General features: G+C 43.8%; 1 protein-coding gene across 1 annotated transcript in view; it reads left to right on the forward strand.

The window, feature by feature from the left end:
- fndc1 (fibronectin type III domain containing 1) overlaps positions 1–21,202 on the forward strand; it is a 316,339-nt gene that overhangs the window by 57,367 nt on the left and 237,770 nt on the right. The window contains exons 2-3 of the mRNA XM_068044773.1: positions 18,592–18,786; positions 18,962–19,048. Of these exons, the coding sequence (XP_067900874.1) occupies positions 18,592–18,786; positions 18,962–19,048 (282 nt within the window). The remainder of the gene's footprint in view (positions 1–18,591; positions 18,787–18,961; positions 19,049–21,202) is intronic.

The following is a 21,202-nucleotide window of genomic DNA, read 5'->3' on the forward strand; positions in this document are numbered from 1 at the left end:
TCACCAATTTAAAACTTTTACTCTCGGTCTATCTTTATCCTTTTCCATAAGTGTGCCAAATCTGACTGAATTATGATCACTTGCCCCTTCCACCTGCCCAGCTTAATTTCCTAAAACTAAGTTCATAATTCCCTCCTCTTGTTGGGCTTGCTACGTACTGGCTAAAAAATTTCACCTGAATCCTGCACCCTCTACACCTTTTACACTGATTTTCATCCCAGTTAATATTAGGGTAATTGTAAACCCCTACTATTTCTGTCCTATTATTTCTGTACTACTCAGCAATTTATCGACATATATTCTCTCCTCTTTCCCTCTGACTGGGGTCTATAATATACTTTTTTTTCTGCTCGTGGGATGTGTCAGTCCTTGGCTAGGCCTTGAGAAGGTGGTGGTGAGCTGCCCTCTTGAACTGCTGCAGTCCTTAGGGTGTAGGTACACCCACAGTGTTGTTAGGAAGGGAGTTCCAGAATTTTGACCCAGCGGCAGTGAAGGAACAGCGATATAGTTCCAAGTCAGGATGGTGTGCGGCTTGGAGGGGAACTTGCAGGTGGTGGTGCTCCCATGCATCTGCTGCCCTTGTCCTTTTAGTTGGTAGAGGTCGCGGGCTTGGAAGGTGCTATCGAAGGAGCCTTGTTAAGTTACTGCAGTGCATCTTCTAGATGATACACACTGCTAACACTGTGCCACGTTGGAGAAGGGAATGAGTGTTGAAGGTGGTGGATGGGGTGTCAATCAAGCGGGCTGCTTTGTCCTGGATGGTGTCAAGCTTCTTGAGTGTTGTTGGAGCTGCATCCATTCAGGCAAGTGGAGAGTAATCCATCACACTCCTGACTCGTGCCTTGTAGATGGTGAATAGGCATTGGGGAGTCAGGAGGTGGGTTACTCGCCGCAGAATTCCCAGCCTCTGACCTGCTCTTGGAGCCACAGTATTTATGTGGCTGGTCCAGTTCAGTTTCTGGTCCCAGGATGTTGATAGTTGGGGTTTTAGTGATGGTAATGCCATTGAACATCAAGAGGATATGGTTAAATTCTCTGTTTGAGATGGTCATTGCCTGACACTTGTGTGGTACCAATGTTACTTGCCACTTATCAGCCCAAGCCTGGATGTTGTCCAGGTCTTGCTACATCTGGACATGGGCTGCTTCAGTATCTGAGGAGTTGCGAATGGTGCTGAACATTGTGCAATCATCAGCGAACGTCCCTACTTCTAACCTTATGATTGAAGGAAGATCATTGATGAAGCAGCTGAAGATGGTTGGGCCTAGGACACTACCCAGAGGAACTCCTGCAGTGATGTCCTGGGACTGCGATGATTGACCTCCAACAAACACAACCATCTTCCTTTGTGCTAGGTATGACTCCAACCAGTGGAGAGCCCCCCCGCCCCCTGGCCACTCCCATTGACTCCAGTTTTGCTCAGGCTCCTTGATGCCATACTCAGTCAATTACTGCCTTGACGTCAAGGGCAGTCACTCTCGCCTCACCTCTGGAGTTCAGCTCTTTTGTCCATGTGTGGACAAAGGCTGTAATGGGGTCAGGAGATGAGTGTCTGGGGCGGCGCAGTGGTTAGCACTGCAGCCTCACAGCTCCAGGGACCTGGGTTCAATTCTGGGTACTGCCTGTGCGGAGTTTGCAAGTTCTCCCTGTGACCTCGTGAGTTTTCGCCGGGTGCTCCAGTTTCCTCCCACCGCCAAAGACTTGCAGGTGATAGGTAAATTGGCCATTGGAAATTGCTCCTAGTGTCGGTAGGTGGTAGGGAATATGGGATTAATGTCGGGTGAGTATAAATGGGTGGTTCTTGGTCGGCACAGACTCCGGCTGAAGGGCCTGTTTCAGTGCTGTATCTCCTAAATAAAATAAATTTGAAAAAAAATAAAAGAACCCAAACTGAGTATCGGCAGTGGGATTGCCCTCTTCTGCTTCTTGTTCAACCCATACAGTCTCATTTGATACTGCTACCATATCAACCCTCCTCACAGCTGTGACTGTTACTTTAACAAATGTTGTGAACTCCCTTTTCTTAATTCCCCTCTCGATCCTGTCTGAAAATCCAGTAACCAGGAATGTTGAGCTCCTATTCTTCAATCATGTTTTAATAATATCATATTTCCAAGTGTCTTTGTGCCCTGAGCTCATCTGCCTTATTCACTAGAGTCCTTGCATTGAAATATAGACACTGAACAACTCCTTTTGTTGTCTATTTTCTAACCTTTGTTTTTTCTGCCATAATTCACTTCCTAATTTTCTGCCTTCTATTTCCAGCTTTGCTTCTCTCCCTTCTCAACCTGGTTAAGGATCGCATCCCCTTGCCAAGCTAGTTTAAATTCTCTCCAATAGCAGTAACAAACCTCCCTGCCACGATATTGGACCTGACCCCTTCCAGCTTGTACAGGTCCCACCTCCCCCAGAACCTGTCCCAATGCCCCAGGAATCTAAAGCCCAGCCTCTGGCTCTAACCTTTATCTCTGTACTCACTAGCTTGTGGCACAGGGAGTAATCCAAATTCTGATCTTTTGAGGTTCTACTTTTTAAATGTTCCTAGCTTACTAAAATCTGTCTGCAGGACCTGGTCCCTCTTTCCGCCTGCCATTGGTAAGGATTTGGATCATGACCTCTGGGTGTGCACCCTCCTCCTCCCCAAAATACTGTGCAACTGCTCAGTATCATCCTTGACCTGGCACCAGGGAGGCAACATAACATTCTGGATTGATGGCTGTGGCTGCAGAAATACCTGTCTGTTCTCCTATTTTGTGTGTCCCTGATCAATATTGCTTTTCTGACCTTTTTCTCTCTTTGCCACCCCTCCCCGGCCACTTCCTCTCCTGTACAGGTGAGCCACCTCTCGTGCCCTGCATTTGGCTCTGGCCGTACTCCCCAGAGGAACCATCTCCCTTACCAGTATTCAGAATCAAATACCAGTTAGAAAGTGAGATGCATTTGGGGGACTCCTCCACTGCCTGCCTGGTGGTCCTCCTCTGTCTGGCAGTCCACCATTCTCACTCTCCCTGCACATTCTTAAGCTGTGGGGTGACCACCTCCTAAAACATGCTATTCACGTAACACAGCCTTGCGGATGCGCTGCGGAGACGCCAACTGCTCTACAGGCTCTGAAACCTGGAGCTTGAGCTCCTCCAGCTGATGACACTTCTGCAGATGTGGTTGTCACATGGTACGGGATGTGCATTATATAAAACAGTAAATGAAGTAATAGGGAATATATCAATCAAAAGTTAGTTAAGTGAAAATGGAAACTTCGTTGCAAAGTTCAGAAAGCTATAATTCCAAAATGGACAGTTATCAATGGGAATCAATAAATAAAACTTGGAATAATCAAATTTCTGCAAATGCTGTTGAGAATTCTTTCAATCTTCTTGCCTTCACTAAGCTGAGGATTTACTCTTGGAGATTTTTCAAGCGGCATTAATATATATACAAATTAAGAAAAAAAAATTACTGTCTATATGTTAGCATTTTCCTTGTTTGAAATTTCTGTAACAATGTTTATGTTTGAACCTTGCCTATGTGGGTCATTTGAGGCTAGAGTTCACAGGCTGGTTATAGGTTACAGTTACAAATCAAATCAAAAGACTGCCTCCAATTTTGTGTATTCTCATTTTTGAAAATGTTCACATGTGCTATCTTATTGCCTTCAGTAAGTCCATACGGGTATCTTTAGTAACTCCCTTATCTCCTTATTCAATTAGATTACTCAGAAATGACATGTCATTAACAAAGCTATGCTGGCTCTCTCTGATCAGTTCATGTTTATTCAAGTCCGCTGTCACCCTATCCCTAATGCCAGATTCTAGTAGCTTGCCCTCAGTTGATAAAACTGGTTTCCTTCTCATCTTAAAAAAATGGAGTGCCAATATCAATTTTCTGAACTAACTGCAAAATTCCCAAATCAAGTGATCTTTGAAAGCTTATAACAAATTCTTCTGCAATTTCCCCATTTAATACCTTTAATACCCTGGGATCCTGGAGAAATATCTATTCTAAATCCCATCATTTTCTCCCTTACTATTTTGTTACTTGTATTCAATCCAATAAGTTTCTCTCCTGATTTATATTTAGTTTCCCTTCTATCACTGGTATTTTATCCTCTTACTCAACAGTGAAAAGAGATACAAAGTACTCCTTTTAATAAATCTGCCATTGCCTTTATTTCAGTATCATCTATGTCTGACATTTTGAGCCCACATCTCCCTTCTCCACTGTAACTTTTATAACATTTATGAAAACTTATTAGCCTTGATATTACTTGCACATTTTTTATATTTCTCATTACAATTCTTAATATTTTCTTTGTGTCTCTGTTGTTTTCTATATTTCTCCTCGTCATAGAATCATAGAATGGTTACAGCACAGAAGGAGACCATTCGGCCTATTATGTCCATGCCAGCTCTCTGCAAGAGCAACTCAGCTCACCCCACTCCCCTGCCCTTACCCCGTAGCTCTCCAAATTTTTTCTCTTCAGATAATTATCCAATTCCCTTTTTGAAAGCCACCATTGAATCTGCTTCCACCATGCTTTCAGGGAGTACATTCCAGACCCTAACCACACACTGCATAAAACATGTTTTTCCTCATGTTGCCTTTGGTTCTTTTGCCAATCACCTTAAATTGGTGTCCTTTGCTTCTCGACCCTTCCGCCAATGGGAACAATTTCTTCTTATCTACTGTGTCCAGACCCCTCAAGGCTTTGAACGACTCTATCAAATCTTCTGTCAACCTTCTCCTCTCGAAGAAAACCAGCCCTAGCTTCTACAATCTATCCACGTAACTGAGGTGTCTCATTCCTGTAACCATTCTTTCAAGACTTTTCTGCACCCTCTGTTACACCTTCACTTCCTTCCTAAAGTGTGGTGCCCAGAATTGGACATCATAATCCAGTTGAGGCTGAACCAGTGTTTTATAAGGCTTCACCATAACTTCCTTATTTTTGTATTCTGTGCCCTTATTTATAAAGCACAGGTTCCCCTATGCCTTATTAAGCACTTTCTCAATGTACTCCACCACTTTCCATGATTTTTGCATGTGTACTCCCAGGTCCTTTTGCTCTTGAACCCCCTTTCTAATTGTACCCTTTAATTTATATTGGCTCTCCTCAGCCTTCCTACCAAAAGGCATCACTTCACACTTTTCTGCATTAAATTTCATCTGCCATGTTTCCGGCCATTCCACTGATCCATGTCCTCTTGAAGTCTATCACTATCCTCCTCACAGTTCACTATACTTCCACGTTTTGTGTCATCTGCAAATTTTGAAGTTGTTCCTTGCACACCCAAGTCTGTCATTAATATAGATCAAGAAAAGCAGTGGTCCTAATACTTACTCCTGGGGCTTCCCACTGTCCTTCCTCCAGTTTGAAAAACAACTGTTCACCATTACTCTGTTTCTTGCCATTTTGCCAGCTTTGTATCCATGTTGCTACTGCCCCTTTTATTCCATGGGCTTTAACTTTTCCGACCAGCCTTTTATGTGGCACTATATCAAATGCCTTTTGGCAGTCCATCCAACCCACTGGATACCACATATCTTGGCATTTGTGTCATCCGTTTCCTTCAGTTTTATACTCTCTTGCCTCATATGTTGACCATGGTCACTTGACAGTACGGTGGAACATTTGCTTTTAATGTGTACTTATTGATGCTATGTAACTGTATTTCGGTGGTGAGGATTCAGTTGTGCTCCTGGAATTTGCTGAGGATGAAGGTGGTGGAAGTGGAGGCAATCAATGATTTCAGTAGGAAATTGGATAGGCATTTGAGGGAAATAAACTTGCAGGGCTGCGGGATTGGAGCGGGGGAATGGGATTGACTGGATTGCTCTACAGAGAGCTGGCATGGACTCAATGGGCTGAGTGATTTCCTTCCATGCCATAATGACTCTGACTCTAGAAGCAGGCTGAAGCTGTGATTGTTGGATTGGAGGTGCACAATGTGTATCTCTATAAATTAAAGCTTGTGACTGTATAAAGCTTCGGCTCCATTTCTACCCTTTACTGCCTGCCTATATGATGGGGACAGATTTATTTTGTGCATATACCTTCATATCTTTATACATCTACCTGGAGTGGTTAGGAAAGGCACTATTTTTCCAGGAAGCAATCAAGATATCTTCATTGCACTCTGTAAACAAATAGTTTACAAACTTTTTTCCAAATCCTTTCAGTGGTAATATCCATCTCGTCTTGCAACAGTCTAACTTCTGACTTACCATAACTGATGTCATAGCTAAGCTACTAGCATTAGGAAAGGAAGAAAGAACTTGCATTTATATAACACTTGGCAAATTCTCAGGATTCCCAAAACATACGAAAAAGTTAATTGATTACATGTGTGTGACCAACTGGACGTAGTATTTCGAAAATTCCATACTCTATCACCAAGTAAAAATTGTCCTTTAACTTTTGGTAATGAAAATGGTAGCAAGATCTTTGTTCTTTGTTTGTATCTCTGCTTTCTGTGAACAGAAAACAAATATTTAAAATCCGTTCTATCTCTAAACTTACTGTCATGTCTGTCACTTTATGTACACATGCAACTTTGTACAAATTGAAACCATCAAAACTGAGAAGCTCATACACTGTATAAAGTACAGCAAAATATTTTTTAGTATCAGGATAAGTTAATTGAGCACACAGGCACGCTATATTAATGATACAATGGCACACCGTTATTGGGACAGTTTTTGACAATGCATTAATGGCACACTGCTTTATTTGAACAAGTGTGATGCTCTGCATTAGTGGGACAGTGCGACTTTTAAGCAGTTAATACAATTCAGTAGATCACTGAGTATGAGCAGTTAGTTCAGTTATACGTTTACTGACATTGTCAAGCGTCTGCAGTTCTTAACCAAAATATTTTTGATTTTTCTTATGTTTTTATCAAGCACCATTCTGTAATGGCTTACGTGTTTGTGGTATTAATTCAGCAAACCGAATCTTGTCATTGATTTTTAATGGGATGGCGCCATGATAATAAGCTGTTAGACTTTTTGGCGAGTGTCCCTGTACAGCAGCACAAAAGTCCCCAAAAATTATGGTGTAATGTAAGTAATGGCATAAGTCAGTCACGCCACAATTTCCTGGAATTTCTGCACTGCAATCATGGTGTATGCTGTAGATCTGACATTACTGGGTTCTAGCGTTTGTTACGACTGAAGCGGGAGAAGAGCATTATTTATTTTAGTCCTACATCTCCACAGGTCACAACGTATATTTAAATTTTTTCACTTACTAATATAGTCATATACACTTTTTTCCCCAGAACAAAACACATCAACCAGGTTTCTTTCATAAACAACAAAATTATTAGTTTATTATAAACCAAGTCTTAGCCAATGACGAAGCAAAACATACAAATTGAAATGTTAAAATTGCTTATTTATCCTAGTCCTCTCCCACATACACACTGGTTAACCAGGAAAAATAAAAGGGATTTTTATTTACAGCTGTTACAAAGAAATAGAAGAAATAATTTAAAAAAAACACTTGGGCCAAAAAGGAAGTTTGGAAAGATGTCCTTTGTTTTGGTTAGGCATCCCAGATGTCTATCGACAGCTGTCAATGGAATCTTCCAGTTCTTTCCAGGCAATGTTGATGATCAGTTTGGGTAGGCTTTCCAAGAGATGCAGCTACAGTGGCTCCAATGTGTCTTAAAGCAGGAATGCAGCACCAAAGTTTCAGTTCCTGCACACTTCATGCAAAGGTTCCTTCAAATATGCAGGGTTTTGTTCAAATACAGGAGGAAATCAGAAACTGCCACATTGGAAATACAGGGTTTCTTTCAAGAGAGGGAGAACTGAGCTGTTCCTCCTTCTGGCTGGCAAAAACACCAACTGTCCTTTTTAACAGTTCAAATTGAAACTAAAACTTTCCAGAAAGCATAAATCATGGCTTGTCACTTATTAGTAAATGTCTCCCCAAGTCAAAATTGACCCCTGCTGGGTTATTTGAAAACAGGTGCCTTCCAGTAACTGTTCACAGTTCGAACTTAGTCCAAAACTTCTGGTGATATTTAAAAAAAAAATAATTACCTAAAGGTCCAGTATCTATGGAATCCGTTTCAGTTTTAAAACACAAATTCTCAAAATTGGAAACCCTCGTAACACCTCTGTCCTTGGAGAAATGAAACGCCATTTTTAAATGTGTTTCATTACAATGTATAAAACAAAGTTGAAAACATTTTAAAAGACATTTTTTCGCACTCATCCCCATTCACTCTTTCCCTGTAGTTGATACAATTTTGCTTTGTACCATCTTTGAACTCGAGTCAACAAAGTTAAATACTCAATAAAATTATTTTTGCTCACAATGGATAAGAGCCTGGCATTCTGGTTTTTAAATTTTTCCACAAAGTTTGTCATCACATCAGCCGAATGTAACCTTCCAAACAGAGCCCCCCAGTTGTTCTAAGTGTTCCTTCCAAGTGTCACTGTAGACCAATACATCACCAAGGTAAACTGCACAGGGCGGCACAGTGGCGCAGCCTCACAGGTCCAGCGACCTGGGTTCAATTCTGGGTACTGCCTGTGTGGAGTTTGCAAGTTCTCCCTGTGTCTGCGTGGGTTTCCTCTGGGTGCTCCGGTTTCCTCCCACATGCCAAAGACTTGCAGGTTGATAGGTAAATTGGCCATTAGCAATTGCCCCCAGTATAGGTAGGTGATAGGGAAATATAGGGACAGGTGGGGATGTGGTAGGAATATGGAATTAGTGTTCTTTCTTTTGGGCCTCCTTATCTCGAGAGACAATGGATACGCGCCTGGAGGTGGTCAGTGGTTTGTGAAGCAGCGCCTGGAGTGGCTATAAAGGCCAATTCTGGAGTGACAGGCTCTTCCACAGGTGCTGCAGAGAAATTTGTTTGTTGGGGCTGTTGCACAGTTGGCTCTCCCCTTGCGCCTCTGTCTTTTTTCCTGCCAACTACTAAGTCTCTTCGACTCGCCACAATTTAGCCCTGTCTTTATGGCTGCCCGCCAGCTCTGGCGAATGCTGGCAACTGACTCCCACGACTTGTGATCAATGTCACACGATTTCATGTCGCGTTTGCAGACGTCTTTATAACGGAGACATGGATGGCCGGTGGGTCTGATACCAGTGGCGAGCTCGCTGTACAATGTGTCTTTGGGGATCCTGCCATCTTCCATGCGGCTCACATGGCCAAGCCATCTCAAGCGCCGCTGACTCAGTAGTGTGTATAAGCTGGGGATGTTGGCCGCTTCAAGGACTTCTGTGTTGGAGATATAGTCCTGCCACCTGATGCCAAGTATTCTCCGAAGGCAGCGAAGATGGAATGAATTGAGACGTCGCTCTTGGCTGGCATACGTTGTCCAGGCCTCGCTGCCGTAGAGCAAGGTACTGAGGACACAGGCCTGATACACTCGGACTTTTGTGTTCCGTGTCAGTGCGCCATTTTCCCACACTCTCTTGGCCAGTCTGAACATAGCAGTGGAAGCCTTACCCATGCGCTTGTTGATTTCTGCATCTAGAGACAGGTTACTGGTGATAGTTGAGCCTAGGTAGGTGAACTCTTGAACCACTTCCAGAGCGTGGTCGCCAATATTGATGGATGGAGCATTTCTGACATCCTGCCCCATGATGTTCGTTTTCTTGAGGCTGATGGTTAGGCCAAATTCATTGCAGGCAGACGCAAACCTGTCGATGAGACTCTGCAGGCATTCTTCAGTGTGAGATGTTAAAGCAGCATCGTCAGCAAAGAGGAGTTCTCTGATGAGGACTTTCCGTACTTTGGACTTCGCTCTTAGACGGGCAAGGTTGAACAACCTGCCCCCTGATCTTGTGTGGAGGAAAATTCCTTCTTCAGAGGATTTGAACGCATGTGAAAGCAGCAGGGAGAAGAAAATCCCAAAAAGTGTGGGTGCGAGAACACAGCCCTGTTTCACACCACTCAGGATAGGAAAGGGCTCTGATGAGGAGCCACCATGTTGAATTGTGCCTTTCATATTGTCATGGAATGAGGTGATGATACTTAGTAGCTTTGGTGGACATCCGATCTTTTCTAGTAATCTGAAGAGACCACGTCTGCTGACGAGGTCAAAGGCTTTGGTGAGATCAATGAAAGCAATGTAGAGGGGCATCTGTTGTTCACGGCATTTCTCCTGTATCTGACGAAGGGAGAACAGCATGTCAATAGTCGATCTCTCTGCACGAAAGCCACACTGTGCCTCAGGGTAGACGCGCTCGGCCAGCTTCTGGAGCCTGTTCAGAGCGACTCGAGCAAAGACTTTCCCCACTATGCTGAGCAGGGAGATTCCACGGTAGTTGTTGCAGTCACCGCGGTCACCTTTGTTTTTATAGAGGGTGATGATGTTGGCATCGCGCATGTCCTGGGGTACTGCTCCCTCGTCCCAGCACAGGCATAGCAGTTCATGTAGTGCTGAGAGTATAGCAGGCTTGGCACTCTTGATTATTTCAGGGGTAATGCTGTCCTTCCCAGGGGCTTTTCCGCTGGCTAGGGAATCAATGGCATCACTGAGTTCCGATTTGGTTGGCTGTATGTCCAGCTCATCCATGACTGGTAGAGGCTGGGCTGCATTGAGGGCAGTCTCAGTGACAGCATTCTCCCTGGAGTACAGTTCTAGGTAGTGCTCAACCCAGCGGTCCATCTGTTTGCGTTGGTCAGTGATTATGTCCCCCGATTTAGATTTGAGGGGGGTGATCTTTTTGATGGTTGGCCCAAGAGCTCTCTTCATGCCATCATACATTCCTCTGATGTTTCCGGTGTCTGAGGCCAGCTGAATATGGCTGCATAGGTGTTGCCAGTAGTCGTTTGCGCAACGCCTAGCTGTTCTTTGTGCAGTACTTCTGGCTGCTTTAAGTGCGGCGGATGTTAAATCGCTGGGGGCTTTCTTGTAGTTCAAAAGTGCAATGCGCTTAGCGGCTATGACAGGTTCCAGCTCTTCATTATGAGATTGAAACCAGTCTGCATTTCTCTTCGCACTTTTGCCGTAGGTGGTCAAAGCTGACTCATAGATGGCGTCTCTGATGTGGGCCCACTTGGTCTCAGCATCCCCTGTGGGAGTGTTTTGAAGGGCTGTTACAAGTGAATTTAGAAATTTTTGTAACAGCTGTGGGTGAGAAATTCTGCTCGTGTTGATGCGCGGGTGGCCCTTCTGCTTGGAATGATGCAACTTCTTTGGTCTGAGTCTAACCTTGCTGCACACCAGGGAGTGGTCGGTGTCGCAGTCCGCACTGTGGAAGCTGCGTGTGATTTGAACACTGTTTAAGGCGGCTCGCCTTGTGACAATGAGGTCTAGCTGGTGCCAACGACGTGATCTTGGGTGCCTCCATGAAACCTGGTGACAGGGTTTAGTGTGAAAGAACGAGTTGGTGATGCAGAGGTTATGATAGGTACACAACTCAAGCAGTCTCTGCCCGTTCTCATTCATCCTTCCAACGCCATAGCGCCCAAGGCAGGAGGGCCATGAGTCATGGTCGGCCCCAACCCTGGCATTAAAGTCCCCCAGCAGGAATAGGTGTTCGGTGTTGGGGATGCTGCTAATGATGTTATGGAGTTGTTCATAGAACTGGTCTTTAGCTTCAGGTGCGGAACAGAGTGTTGGAGCATAGATGCTGAGTAGGTGTACTGGACCAGAGGTGGTGAGCAGTCGGATGGACAGTATGCGTTCCGAGCCATTTGAGGGAGGCTCTATCATGCTGAGCAAGGAGTTTCTGATGGCGAAGCCCACTCCATGCTGTCTCGGTTCTTCAGGATCCCTGCCCTGCCAGAAGAAGGTGTAGTCTTGCTCTGCTAGAGAGCCACTCGCGGGGAGGCGAGTCTCCTGAAGTGCTGCAATGTCCACATTGAGTCTACTGAGCTCGTTGTTAATGATGGCGGTCTTCCGAGAATCGTTGATTTGTGTAAGGTCTTCCGACAGGCCAGGACACATAGTTCTGACGTTCCAGCTTGCAAAGCGAAGGGCTGGTACCTTCTTTCCTTTTTTCATGTTGTTTGGTGCGGTGTATCAGTCCACCTTTCGGGCAATGACCCTGAGCTCCAAGCACCCATTGAAGCAGGCAGACTGTGGCGGGACAGAACCTTATTGACCGGGGGCTGCCCGGTTTGAGGCGGGCGGTAGCTGTCCAGTGAGGTGCAATGACCTCTCCCACCGACAAAGGCAACCCGTGGCGCCCAGTTTCTACGCCAATTTATCTGGACTTATAACCCGTAACTGCTGCCTTCCGTGTTGTTTCAGTCGCTGTGAGGCAACTATGGAGTGACCTCTCCATGGCGCATGCCTGGGCAAATTTATGGAGGTTGAGAGTTGCCCAGTCGTCAAAACCCCCCTCTCGGCCTTTCTGGTGGGGTCCAAAGGAGTGCAGGACACGACGTTTGGCACCAGTATGGCTGCAGGAACTGCCGGAAACATGCCAAAGGTGACACATGACCGCCTACGGGGTTCCGCTCCGGATTTTCTGTTAGGGTTTACTCCCTTAGCCTTGGTCTCTCCCGAGACGCCCACAAGGCAGTGGGGTTGTTGGGGCGCCTACACAGGTGTAGGATGGTGCCGGTGGGAGGAGGGGATGCAAGGGGGAGGGGTAGAGGGAGGGGGTGGGGGGGGTGCAGGGGAAGGGGGTGCGGGGTGAAGATGGTGCGGGGGGGGGCGGGCTGGGACGGGGTTGTGAGGGGGTGAGCTGAGAGGGTGGAGCAGGGAAGGGGACGGGGGTGGAAGGGGGGTAAAGGGGGGGGGAGGGGGGGTGGAATCTGGTGCAGGTAATAAGCCATTTCCTCAGTGCCCACCATCGACGTCCGGAAAGCTCATCTACGTCCTTCGGGAGGTGAAGCATCATTTGGCAGACTTAGAGGTGATTACATTTGCTAAGGGTTTTTTTTTTGCAGTGGTTTAAATAAAGGCATGCAGCATTGCCGACAGTGCGCTGCAGATGCTCTCCGAGCCATCTCCCGCGGGCGCTTTGAAGTTGCGGCCGGTGGGGCCGCTCGTGGATGTTTTGGGTGTTCGGGGCACCTTTTCACAGGACTTCTCTCGGGTCCCGCAGCTCCTTCTTCACCTCAATGGACTTACCGCATGCCGTGGCTGCAGACACTCTGGACTGTGAAGACAGCAGGATCGGAGATTAAAGTATCGGCAGCTGTTCTCGTCAGTTTCATCCGGATCAATTTCATTGAGAAAACAAAGAGCAGGTGTGGCTGGGGGAGGGCAGTGGGCCCAGGTAACATACACTAAACTAACTGTTAACTTTTAGATAGGGCTAAAATGAACTGATTTAAAGAGCCAGGGGAATTTAAACAGTTTAAGAGGGTAGATTGGGGGAGAAAACGTTAGGGATGGGAGCAGATGGCCATGGATAGAGTTGAACAGCAAGGGAGCTTCCTAGGGAGCTTCCAGCCCAGGAGCCATCTTGAAATAGCAAAAAAAAAAAAAAAAATTAGTGTAGGATTAGTGTAAATGGGTGGTTGATGGTCGGCACAGACTCGGTGGGCCATAGGGCCTGTTTCAGTGCTGTATCTCTAAACTAAACTAAAACAGCTAGGAATACTGGCTACCACTGGGTTCACTAGTCTCTGAAAAGTTACTGGGGACCCCCGAGCCTGTATGGTATCACTTGGCACTGCAAAAAACAGCCCAGTGTGACAAAAGCTGATATTTCCTTAGCTCAGAGTTTTAAAGGAACTTGCCAGTATCCCTTTAACAAATTTATTTTTGTAAGAAACATGACACAGCCTACTCTGTCGATACAGTCTTCCAAATGAGAGATTGGGTAGGAGTCTGCCTTTGTTACAGCATTAACTTTTCTGTAGTCTATGCAAAGTCTAGTTGAACCGTCAGGTTTAGGCACTAATACTGCTGGTGAACTCCAGTTGCCTTCACTGTGTTCTGTTGGGTGGTTTTACAGCATGTATTGGATTTCTGCTTTTAAATGGGCCTGTTTCTTTGGACTTAAGTGGTAAGGATGTCGTTATATAGGAAAGGATTCCCCTACACCCACATCATGTGTGGTTAAGGTTGTACATCCTGGCTTATCCCTACAGACTCTCTTAAATGCTGTGAGTAGCCTTGTTAGTACTTCTCGTTCTGTATCTAATTATGAAAGCATAGTGTCCAATCTCCCTAGCAATTCAGTATTATCTAATCGGATAATAGGAAGTTCAATTTGAGAATTGTCCAAACCTCCTTTTGCCTCTTCCTCACTATCCCTTTCATTTTTCATTGTCCCTATTACCTGACATACTGTGCTTCCTTATTCTCCTCCTGGCGTTAATATGGTTTTAACGTATTGATATGACACAGCCAATTCTTTTTCCGGTGATCTGGGGTGTCAATCAAATAATTTACCTTACCAATTTGCCTGACCACTTTATATGGACCACTGAACTGTGCTTTTAATGGTTCACCCTGCAAAGGTCGTAATATTAACACCTCATCCCGTGGTTGAAATGCTTGGTTCTTAAGCATGCTTGTTGGCCCATTTCTTCATAGTTGTTTGGGAAGCTTTCAGGTGTTCCTAAGCCACTTTGCAATCTCTCGTGACCCATTCCCGGAACATGGATATATAATCCAGTACAGAAGATTCGTCCCTCTGTTCTAAAAAATCTTTCTTTGATTAGTTTTAGAGGACCTCTTATCTCATGTCCATAAACTAATTCAAAAGGACTAAAACCGGTAGACTCATTAGGTGCATCCCTCGTGGCAAACAAAAGAAAGTCTAGCTCTTTATGCCAATCATGGAGATATTCATGAGAGTATTCCCTGATCATTGTTTTGAGCCTCTGATGGTACCTTTCTACAGATGGTCCCGGTGTCTGTGGGTGGTATGCGGAAGACTTTAACTGTGTTATACCCAAATTATCCATAACTTCCTGAAAAATTCTGTACATAAAATTGGAACCATGATCCAACTGAATCTCCATCGGTAATTCATATCTAGTGATGAATTGGGCTAACTTCTCTACCACTACCTTAGCAGAAATTGTCCTCAAGGGAATGGCCTCTGGGAATCGAGCAGCCATATCCATGATAGTGAGTGTATATTGGTGTCCCACTTTTACTTTCGATAAAGGTCCTACACAGTCTACCAACACCCTACTAAATGGTTCCCCAAAAACTGGTATGGGAATTAGAGGTGCCGGTTTTATGGCAGGTTGCGATTTTCCCACAATCTGGCATGTATGGCATGTTTTATGTAACTGCACCACGTCCTTGGAAAGACCTGGCCAGTAAAAATGTTGACTTTTACGTGCTTTGCGCTTCTGGATCCCCACATGTCCCACTGTAGGAATTTCATGCGTTAACCTTAATAGTTCCCGGCAATACTTTGGCGGTACCACTATCTGACGAACAACCGTCCAATCTTCGTTCGCAGGTCTGTGATCCCATCTTTAATATAATAGCATTCTGGAACTCCTTTTGCCTCTGCTTCTGTTAGAGCTGATTGTGCCACTTTATTTAACTCTGGATCGGCTTGCTGAGCCGTGATCAGAGAAGACTTACTGAACATATCATTTGGATTATTCAAATTGCCAAAGTTTCAGATATTTGGCTTCCTGTCTGTGGTGTCAATTTTACCTCTGACAATGGAACTTGTTTAGCCATTGCTGGGGTTACTACACAAGAACGAAGAATTCCTGGAACCTTTTCCCTGTAACTGTTCTGTCTCTTGAACTTCACTTGGTTTCTCTGTGACTGCTGGAGAAGCTACTACTTTTGCTGCAGCCAAATCATTTCCCAGGTGTAGGTCAACTCTGTCTACCGGCAAACTATGGACAACTCCTACAGCTACCATTCCAGACAGACATTAGGTCGCACTCTAGGTGCACCCAATACAAAGGTATGGGTATATACTCCCCACCAATACCATTCTCTAAAACATTAGCATTCAGTGCGCTCTCTAGAAATGTTATGCCTTCCCCCAGCAAAACAGTTTGGGTAGCTCCTGTATACCTATGTATAACTATAGGTTTGCCTGCCTCACTTGAGGGATAAGGAGTTACTTTTTCCTTTGACAAGAATTCCCTATAACTCTCTGGTATCTTATTCACAAGCCCTATACTCACGGTGGTTTTTGTACTTGGCCTTACAGCTGCAGTCATAACTACAGCCTGATCTGTCATACTGTTGGTCAGGGCCCCTTTCACTCCATTGGCTTTGTGTACCCAAATAAATCCCATGGATTTACCCCGCAACTTCTAGAATTCTGCACGAAGATGTCCACCTTGTGACCATGGTAACATTTAGGCTTGCAGACCTCACTTCCACCCTCAGCACCTTTCTTTCTGGCCTCAGGAGGAGATCCCGGGGCATTCCCAGCTGTCCCTTCTTGTGCCCGACTACTTGCCATCCTTTCACCCTCCCACCTTCTATCCTCCTCGAATTTGTGGGGTGACGGACAAAGGGTTTGGGGCTTATACACAAGCTCGTAATCATCAGCAATTTCCACTGCCTGTCTTGCCGTTGAAACCTTCTGGTTCTCTACATGGGTTCTTACTAACAGAAGGAGTGAATTTTTAAATTCTTCCAGGAGAATTAGTTCACTAAGGTTCTCATAAGTGGCTTCCATCTTTAGTGCCATCCAATGATCAAAATTAATTTGCATCACCCTCTCAAATTCCATATAAGTCTGCCTAGACAATCTCTGCAGGTTCCGAAATTTCTGTTGCTGAGCTTCAGGAACTAACTCAAACCCAGTGAGAAGAGCCTTTTTTGCCATCTCATAATCTGCAGAAGCCTTCTCAGAAAGCATGGCATAAACCTCGAGCTCTGCCCGTCAATCTGCTTTGCATAAGCAGTGTCCAGTTTTCCTTTGGCCATTTAATTTATTTGGCTATCTTTTCAAAATAAATGAAAAATGCCTCTACATCCCTTTCCTCAAACTTAGGAAGAGCTTGTATAAATTTAAACAGCTTTTAGTTGGGTCCTGGGCTGGAGTCAGATTCTTCCTCACCAGAATCTTCACTGGCGTCAAGGCCACTCTTTTGTCTTAGTTCTATCTGTTTTAATTTGAATTCCTTTCCCTTTCCTTTCCTCAAATTCAAGTTTTTTCATTGTCAATTCTTTTTCAAACTCAAGTTTTTCAATTAATTTTCCTGCTGAAGCTTAAGTTTTTCCATTTCTGTTGCTTTTTCTTTTTCCTTGTCAAGCTTATGTTTTTCCATTTTTTTTCTTCCTGCTTCATCTGTAACTGAATTTTAGCTAATTCGACTGCACAATTCTCTGGTTTGCTTTCTTCTTCCAGTTCCAGATGTTGTGCTATTACTTCAATTATCTTTGCTTTCTTAGCTCCTGGTTTTAACTCTAACCCCAATTGCGCTGCAAATGCTATCAGCCTAACCTTAGTTAAGTATCTCATTACTCAGGGATACATCCTCCTTCCCCAGAAAAGTTGCAGCAACTGTTAGAGACAGTCGGGTGGTGTATACTTTATTACACAAGAAACCTTGTTTTTTTATTTTCCTTTTTCGATTCTTATTACCGCACTTACAATTGAACCTCATCGGCATTGGGTTTATCCTGATGAGCCCCCAATTATATGTTATGACTTGAGGTGGGAGGAGTGCACTGTTTGTTCTAGTCCCACATCTCCCCAGGTCACATCGTGTATTTGAATGTCCCCACTTACCGCTACAGTCAATCATATATTCTCCTTTTCCCAGAAAAAAACACATCAACCAGGTTTCTTTAGTAAACAACAAACTTATTATAAATCAAGCCTAACCAATAAATTGAAATATTAAAACCCCTTATCCTAGCCCTCACACACGCGTACATACACAGCAGTTTTGTTTAAAGTTGTTGCAAAGAAATGGAAGGAATAATAAGATACTTCGGCTGAAAAAAAGGTATGGAAAGATGTCCTTTATTTTGGTTAGGCGTCCCAGATGCGCGTTGATGGCTGTTCAATGGGATCTTCCGAGAACAGTTTTTTCCAGGCAAGGATGATCAATTTGGGTAGGCTTTCCAAGAAATGCAGCCACAATGGCTCCAAATAGGGTTTACAGTAGGAATGCAGCACCAAAGTTGCAGTTCCTGCACATTTGATACAAAGGTTCCTTCATATATGCAGGGTTTCTTTAAATACAGGAGGAAATAGGTAATTGCCTCATTGGAAATACAGGGTTTCTTTCAAGAGAGAGAGAACTGAGTTGTTCCTCCTTCTGGCAGGCAAAAAACATCAACTGTCCTTTTTAACAGTTCAAATTGAAACTAAAACTTTACAGAAAGCAAGCCTCCTGACCACTATAAATCTTGGCTTGTCACTTCTTAGTAAACATCTCCTCAAGTCAAAATCAACCCCTGCTGGGTTATTTGAAAACAGGTGCCTTCCAGTAACTGTTTACAGTTCAAACTCAGTCCAAATCTTCTGGTGACTTTTTAAAAAAAAAAGTTTCAGCATCTATGGGATTCTTTTCAGTTTTAAAACACACATTGTCAAAATTTAACAAAAAAAATGGGAACACTTGTAACATGTTTAACAAATTTAGGCCCATTATAGATGTAGGAAAATATAGAATTCTCAAACAGACAGCAATTCAAAATCATTTTTGTCAAGGAGTTATGAATTGTACTCTGTAAAAGCTGACAGAAGTTGTCGATTTCCTATATTTACAGTTGGTTCCACCTTGAAGCTGAAGAATGTAAAGGTCCTGCCTCATGAAAAGGGACTGAAAGTCCTCTGGGATCCAGTGGAAGATGTATCTAAGAGATCAGTGGATCACTACACCATTAGCTATGGTAAAACTCTGGAAAATCTCAAGTTCATCAAAGTGGAAAAAGACAAACAGTCTTCTATATTAGAGGATGTAGGTAAGTGGGCCACTGGCATTTTTGTAATGTGATGTAGAGAAACCAGCTATATGTATTCAAATTCCTCAGATCTTTAAGTTTTATTAATATTCTAATTGAAATAATGTGGTTTTCCGATCAGATTATTAACTTCCTGAAGTTTTGACAATTAACTGATGTAAGCCATATGTTCCAGAGCCCGGGGAAGTGTATTTTGTGATGGTGACTGCAGAAGGTCAAATTGGAGTAAGTCATCCAGTGTACAGACCCAAAAGTGCAGCAGGTACGTTGCATGTTCTGCTGATCCATTAATAGTTAATAGCAGAAAAACAAGAGAAGAAAATCACCCGTTTACTAAAGAATACATTCTAGACGCAAAATTAATCAATTAGGCGCTATTTCATTAGAGCTGCTGTGACATATCCAATGTTTGCTTTTCTATATTTGAATAATATTCAATTGTTATTCTTCAGCAATTGAAGCTCATTTATTTAGTCTGTGCTCATACCAATGATAGCTTATGATATACAGGTCACTGATTTGGGTAAATGCTTATATCCATACAACTCCAAAAATTATATTAAGGAAGAACTTGCATTGATGTAGTGCCGAATCACATCCTTAGGACATGCCTAAAGTGCTTCATGACCAGTAAATTATATTGGCAAGCACACCAGTCAATCTGCACACAGCAAGATCCCACAAATCACATGAATGAGTGCTTATTTTTTTTAATGCTGTTGGTTAAGGGAGGAATATTGAGTAGGACAATGCCATTTGTTTCTTCATATAGAGCTGTGGAATCTCTTGCATTCAGTCAGAAACTCAGTTCGCAACTCATTTGAACGATGGCACCTCTGACGAGACTAATATCCCTCAGTCCCTGATTGTGTGCTTGAATGGGGATGAGGCCCATAACCTCCTGACTTGGAGACCAGAATTCTACCATCTAAGCCAAGCTAGCAATTAATAATGTCAACAACAAACTAAATCCTCAAATTTATTCAACCCAACAATGAGAAAAGATGTTTGCTAGTTGATAGTAATTGGAGATCCGAGGTGTAGTTGTATTTCTTCTTTTCTTACTTATCTAAGGCACCTTAACAATGGAAGGTGGAGTCCAGTTTATTATTTGATTGGATTGGCTTCAAGTGAATTTGGCTCTTAATATTAAAATGGATGTTTTTAGAAATTTTTTTTTAATTTGGAGATTTATGGCCCTGAACGTTTCCACAACTTCATGAAATAACTTCAGTGAGCAATCAGGAAAATGTCAGATCTATGTATATTGTGGTGCATACCGCTCTTTCACTAAGCTCACCTGCTTCCTGTTGTCTCCATCCCTGCCTCTGTTCACCTGCTGCTGAAACCCTCATCCATGTCATTGTTAGCTCTAGTGTAATAATAACAAAATACTGCAGATGCTGGAAATCTGAAATAAAAACAAGAAAATGCTGGAAATACTCAGCAGGTCTGACAGCATCTGTTGAGAGAGAAGCAGAGTTAATGTTTCAGGTCAGTGACCTTTCACTAGAACTGGCAAAGGTTAGAAATATAATAGGTTTTAAGAAAATAAAGCAGGGGTGGGGCAAGAGATAATGAAAGGGAAGGTGTTGAGAGGACAGGGTCACTGACAATAACTGACAAGAAGGTCATGGAGCAAAGGCAAATGGTATGTTAATGGTGTGCTGAAAGACAAAGCATTGGTGCAGAGAGGGTGTTAATGGACAGAAAAATGAACAGCCCTGGCCCAAAGCACAAAAATGATAAAAAAAAAAAAAAAGTGGGAGTCACAAGGTAAGAAAAAAGAAAAATTAACTATAAATAAAAAGGGGGGCCCATCATGCTCTGAAATGATTGAACTCAATGTTCAGTCCAGCAGGCTGTAGCACGCCTAAATCGGTAAATGAGATGTTGTTCCTCGAGCTTGCGCTGATGTTCACTGGAACACTGCAGCAAGCCCAGGACAGCTGTGTGAGCATGAGAGCAGGGGGGTGTGTTGAAATGGCAAGCAACCGGAAGCTTGGGGTCATGCTTTCAGACTGAGCGGAGGTATATCACAAAGTGGTCACCCAATCTGGGTTTGGTCTCCCCAATGTAGAGGAGATGTAGAGTCGTTAACTCTGGACTTGACTATTCCAGTGCTTTCTTGCTGGCTTCCCATCTTCCACCTTTCATATACCTGAACATATTTAAAACTCTGCTGCCTGTATCCTAACTCACACCAAGTCCTTCTCACCCATCACTCCTGTGCTCACTGACCTACATTCGCTCCCGGTCCCACAATGCCTCAATTTTAAAATTCTCATCTTTGTCTTCAAATGCTTCCATGGCCTCATCCCTCCTTCTCTCTAACCACCTACGATGCTCCCAAGATCTCTGCTTTCCTCCGATTCGGGCTTCTTGTGCAACCCGACCTTAATCACTCCACCTTTGG

Source organism: Heterodontus francisci, chromosome 13, assembly GCF_036365525.1.
Source record: "Heterodontus francisci isolate sHetFra1 chromosome 13, sHetFra1.hap1, whole genome shotgun sequence".
Taxonomy (NCBI): Eukaryota; Metazoa; Chordata; class Chondrichthyes; order Heterodontiformes; family Heterodontidae; genus Heterodontus; species Heterodontus francisci.